At 38.9% G+C, this 5,879-nt stretch overlaps 1 protein-coding gene across 1 annotated transcript; it reads right to left on the reverse strand.

The window, feature by feature from the left end:
- Positions 1-609: 609 nt before the first annotated feature.
- Positions 610-2,317, reverse strand: LOC106654020 (zinc finger and BTB domain-containing protein 41-like). Its single transcript, XM_014373708.1, has 5 exons — positions 2,228-2,317; positions 2,041-2,152; positions 1,002-1,970; positions 693-872; positions 610-627 (listed from the first exon to the last, which is right to left on the reverse strand). The coding sequence occupies exons 1-5, from the start codon at positions 2,254-2,256 to the stop codon at positions 610-612; spliced, it is 1,308 nt and encodes a 435-aa protein (XP_014229194.1). The 5' UTR covers positions 2,257-2,317.
- Between the last annotated feature and the right edge of the window lie 3,562 nt (positions 2,318-5,879).

A 5,879-nucleotide genomic window follows, 5' to 3' on the forward strand; every position in this document is an offset into this window, starting at 1 on the left:
ATATCCTTGAATAGTTTATTGATTTTTTTTCAACTTAAACTTTAATTTTACATAATGTAATAAAATTGAAGAAACTGATCATTTAAAATATAAGTGGAACATTTTAAATTAATATGAATATTGTATATTGAATCTTATACCTTTATTAGGTTTTAATGCGTCGATTTAATGTGAATCCTAAGACGAGACTTCGTTTTATATTTCTTTCCACACATATTACATGCATGTAAAATTTTACTGTGAACCGAATCGATGTGGTTTTTGAGACTACCCTTGTCTGAGTATCTCTTTTGACATATATCACAAGTATGCTTGAGACCACTATGCACTATGTTAATGTGATTTTTGAGATTATATTTTCTTGAGAATGTATTTCCGCAAACATTACATGCATGTACAATTTTATAGTGAACTGAATCGACGTGTTTTTTGAGACTACCCTTGTCTGAGTATCTCTTTTGACATTTATCACATGCATGCGTGATTTTATGATGCACCGACTCGATGTGGGTTTTGAGATGATTTTTTCTTGTAAATATCTTTCCGCATACATCACATACACATGTGACCCTATTGTGCACCGAATTGATGTGGGTTTTAAGTATAGTTTTAAGTGAAAATGACTTTCTGCAAACATCACATTCATGTTTGACACCATTATGTTTTCCATCGACGTGTTTTTTGAGACTAACTTTTTGAGTAAATGATTCGCCGCAAACATCACATTCATGTTTGACACCATTATGTTTTCCATCGACGTGCTTTTTGAGACTAACTTTTTGAGTAAATGATTCGCCGCAAATATCACATGCATGTCTAACGCCATTGTGTGCAGTATCTATGTGTCTTTTAAGATTACCATTCTCTGAGAACTGTTTTCCGCATAAATCACATGCATATGTGACTCTATTGTGTACTGAATCAATGTGTTTTTTGAGAACACTATTTGCGAAGAATTTCTTTCCGCAAACATCACATGCATGTCTGACACTATTATGCACCGAATCGATGTGGGCTTTGAGATTAGCTTTTTGTGAGAATGTCTTTTCGCAAATATCACATGCGTACGTAACACCATTGTGCATGGCATCGATGTGGATTTTGAGACCTCTCTTATTTGAGTATGTCTTTAGGCATATATAACATGCATGCTTAATTTTATGATGTACTGAATCGATGTGGATTTTGAGAGTACTCTTGTTTGAAAATGTCTTCCCACATACATCACAAGTATGCTTGACACCATCATGTACCGTATCTATGTGATATTTGAGTCTAACTTTTTGAGCAAATGATTTTCCGCAAAAATCACATGTGTGGAACACCCCATTATGTATCGAATTGATGTGGGTTTTGAGATAATTCTTGCTTGAGAATGCCTTTTTGCAAATATCACATGCATAAGCAATGCCATTATGTATCGGCTTGATGTGTTTTAGTAGATTGCTTCTATTTGCGAATGTTTTTCCACACATATCACATGCGTGGGTCATACCTTTACGTTTCGTATCGATTTTAAGATTACATTTTTTACCGTCGCACTTATGTTTGAAACCATTATGCATTTCGTTGACGTGTCGTTTAAGACTTCTTATATTTGAAAATTTTTTTACACATATTTCACAGGCGTAAGTTGTATCATTGTGCACCTTACCGATGTGTGATTTGAGGTTATGATCTTTGTTCATTTTTTTCGTATTTCTTCTTTTCTTTTTCTGTTTAGAGTCGAAATTCCAAGTCGATTCATCTGCATCGTCGTCAATGACTTCTTGTTTTACTTTACCCACTATCTCGAATTTTATTGCTTTACGAATTTCATAATCACTACCTTTTATTTTGGAATCATCGTCAATTTTTTCAACTTGTAGTAAATTGATATTTGGCTTGACGTCTTCACATTCAACGATTATTTCCACTTTGTCACCAAATTCACCATCATGATTTTCATCAAATTTTCGAATGAAATGGGTCTGTTAAAAACTCAAATATGAGTTATATATAATTGAAATACAAGTTACACTTACAATCATCAACACTTACCGAATTTTCTTGTAGATGTGGTAAGAGTTGGAAATTCTTAATATCAGGTTTCTCGTCAATCATTTCACTATCGTTTTCAAAAAGTGGCACATCGCTAGGCTCCTTTTTCACTCTGAAATAACCTCAATCAGATCAAGTATACTGTTTTAATATTTCTATGATTCAATTTTCATGAAATGAAAATTACCTGATAGGACAATTGTCACTGGATTCCATATTTTCACTTGAAAATTCATTCGCATCTAAAAACTAACCCACTCAAAAAGACCGGCGAGGAGCGATCTGTCTTACTCGCTTTATTTCAAAGTTCAAACTGTATCGATGCGAAGAACTTTAGGTTATGCGTGACGAGCTTCGCACACCACTGACCGTATAACGTAGCGCTATCCATATCATGGCATTCCAGGCAAAACTTTGCCTGCCGGAAGATGCGCGTAGAGGTCGTGCATGCTACGCGCGACGTAAACAACAGAACGATGTTACAGCTTCGTTATATACTTGACCATTTTTTTATGTAGATTAAATGTAAGTCTCGTAATATGTAATATTTACAAACCGTTCCATAAATTTTCAAAGTTATCGATGTAAATAATGTTTAAACAAATCATCATTTCTCATTGATGTGTTATTATGGAAAAATGAATACTAGTTTAAAACAATGAAAATAAGTCTTATTTACTTATAAAATAAAAAGTCAAATTTTTGGAACCTTATGAACAATTATCCACGTCTATCATGCTCATCAAGAGGCAAATATTTCAATCCAAATTTTTATCACTAATTTAAAGGATTTTTGTTATAGAATTGCTCATATACAATATCTCTGGCAATTGGCAACGCGTGAATTGAATTTCATTGCTTTTTAAGGGGCCACTACGCGGGCGTCGCCGCCGTAGCCCGTAACATACAACGAAAAATCCCGGAAAAAAAACGACGGAGAGAGAGAGAAGAGAAGAGAATGGAGACAGCAAGTAATCTCATCAAGTACATACGCATCGGGGCCGTATTTAACGTTATATACTGCTAAATGTGGAAAAGGGCGTGATATAGATTTCTCGATCTCAACGCGCGCGCGCGCGCGTGTAAGCGATACATACATAGCGTACTTAGGCTGGCCGCTGCTCGCGCGTAAACGCGCACGAATAATGCACGAGAGTAGCGCACGACGTTTTTTTTTTTATTTTATTTTATTTTATTTTATAACAGAAGAATAATATCACAAGAGAGAGAGAGAGAGAGTGAAGCAGAAAAAAGAGGGCCATTGGCGGAAACGCAACGCGCGCTTTTTTATACTCCAGGGCTCATCTTTCAGTTTTTCTAGGTCATCCATTATTACACATTATATCGAAGGCTGCCTACATAAACGAAGGTAGCGTATTAAGGGATGAGATTAGTCAACGTATATATTTTTATACGGATACTAAGTATTTTTCACGTCGTGGGCCCGAGTAAACGGGCTCGCTCGGCCTCGTGGGACACAATGATCGTCATCGTGGGGCTGCACTGGGCTGCTGCTGCCTTTATTTTACCTTTTCTCCTCTTTTCTCTCTTTTTTTTTGTTGCTTCGAACCTTAAGAAAGCAAAAGCTCTATGTGTGTGTGTGTCTATGTGCGTAAATTGCTCGGACCACGAAGCGGCTACTATACCCAAGGAAGACAAAGAAAAAGAGAAGGTACGAATAAGATGCGATTATTGCGCACGGATTGGTTTTTATCACTCGTTATTATTATATATACTCATCGACGCGTATATACCGAAGCGGTGAGTAATGTAATATCGTAAATCTTTCGGTCCTCTCTCTGTCTCTCTCTCTCTCTCTCTCTCTCTCTCTATGTCGCAACGATTAGTCGTAACACGTAGTAGTGCAAAATCGCGACCGACAATGGCACACTGGGATGCGGCGCTGATGCATTACATGCATTATACACACACACACATACACACAATAATATCATCGGAGTCTCTTCCGCAAACTGTATATGTATATACGCCAAGTAAAACTCTATCTCTCGGTGTATTATAAACCTTTTCTCTCTCTCTCTCTCTCTCTCTCGGTAAATAAGCCGCGACTGTACGACTGCTACGACGCTTCGAGAATATATACGTACTACGTATATAATATACACGCGGACTCCTCTTCTGTCGTCGTCGTTTTTTTTCACTCTCTGCGGTAGCTAATAAACGCCTGTCACGATTTCGCGAGCTGTGTGCAGTATATACCACTGCTACTGCAGTTGTCGTCGCCGCTATGTATACCGCCGACGCGCGAGCGAGCGATACTTACGAAACGCGCGCAAAAGCGACGGAGATAACCGCTCGTGTATATAATTTTTACAGAAGAGACGAGCTTCTGGATCCACTGCTGCTGCCGCTGCAGATATAATATGCATGTAACGGACAATTATAAAACTCGCCAAGGCTCTCGGGCGGTCTACGATAGGCGAAGACGGCTCAAAAATTGCCTGCACTTTTCGTCTCCATTTCGTTATTGTTATCATTGTCGTTGGGTTCTTCGCTCTCTGGTTTATAAAATAAGATTCGTTCGTACACATTATGCACGCGTGCGACTCATTACGTGCGCCCACGCGTAGTATACGCGATCGCGCGCAAAATTATATTTAATTTTAATTTTTTTTTTTCTTCTTGTTTTTTCTCGACGAGACGCGGGCAGACCGCGATATACAGTACATATACCATCAGTGATACGTACGGGGCGGTCACGAGCAAACAATTGTACAAATAATATTGCCTCACGCGCTCACCTCCAGCGCAGGCCAGGCCAGGCCACTATATATAAATGCACGCACGAGCCTTGTATATCACGATAAGAGAGAACCGACCTGTAACTTAAAAAAACAGAAAAAAAATAACAAGACGATGACGAAAAAGACGGCCGATTTTAATACCTTTATTTGCCTTGCTCCGCGCGCGACTGTTTAAGCCTACCCAGGCGCGAGGTTGATGATAATGCGGCGAGAAGTGAGAAAAAACTGGACTCGACGCGAGCGTGTATACGCGATGATAATGCGATATGATAATGATTTCGTGTGTACAGCGAGTCGGTTCGTTGGAAGACGCTTCGCTTAATTTTCTAGGTCACTCTTGTAGCCGAATAATTTTGATATAATATATTGTTATAGGTCGTCGTGGGACTATCCATACTGAACATATCAAAACCAAAAGGAATTAGTTCTTTTGTACGAGGCCGACCATCGTAGATGTCGCACGAGTACGAGTCACTACTATACACTGATTCCCCTTCGCGTATACAGCTCGATGCTGGTGCTGCATTTTTGCCCCGCACGTGCTCGCATATTACGTGGACGAAAACTATATTACCTATTTTACGTGTCTGCATGTGGTAGTTGCCTAGTCGCAGGAGCTCTACTAGTTTTAGCTCGATCCTGACTTACATCGTAAAAGATCATAGAGCTAATTCGTAATCTTTCGCGTCTGACCAAAAAAGTAGCACCTCTCGTGATCGTGACTCGTAGCTTTTATGCAGGCTGGAATTTTTTTTTTTGTGTTTCATCGTTCCACGAGGATGAATTAATTGACTTTTTTGGGTAAACAGTATTTACCCAATAGACACGTAATATTGTCCGATATGTAGCATCGTTCGATTATATTCTAGCTAATTGATGCGCGCGAGTCGACGACGATCTGTTTGCTCGTTTTATCTGGCACACCGTTTATGTAAATTTGTTTCTCGCGCCATTTACAATAGCCGCGCGTGAACGATACGCGTTTGGACAACGAATCGCTGAATTATGGTATAAATACGTATCGTGAGTTTGCGTATCGATAAGTCAAAGTCGTCGAAATTCGACGATCGCTCG

This window comes from Trichogramma pretiosum, unplaced genomic scaffold (assembly GCF_000599845.2).
Source record: "Trichogramma pretiosum strain Unisexual culture from Peru unplaced genomic scaffold, Tpre_2.0 scaffold61, whole genome shotgun sequence".
Lineage (NCBI taxonomy): Eukaryota > Metazoa > Arthropoda > Insecta > Hymenoptera > Trichogrammatidae > Trichogramma > Trichogramma pretiosum.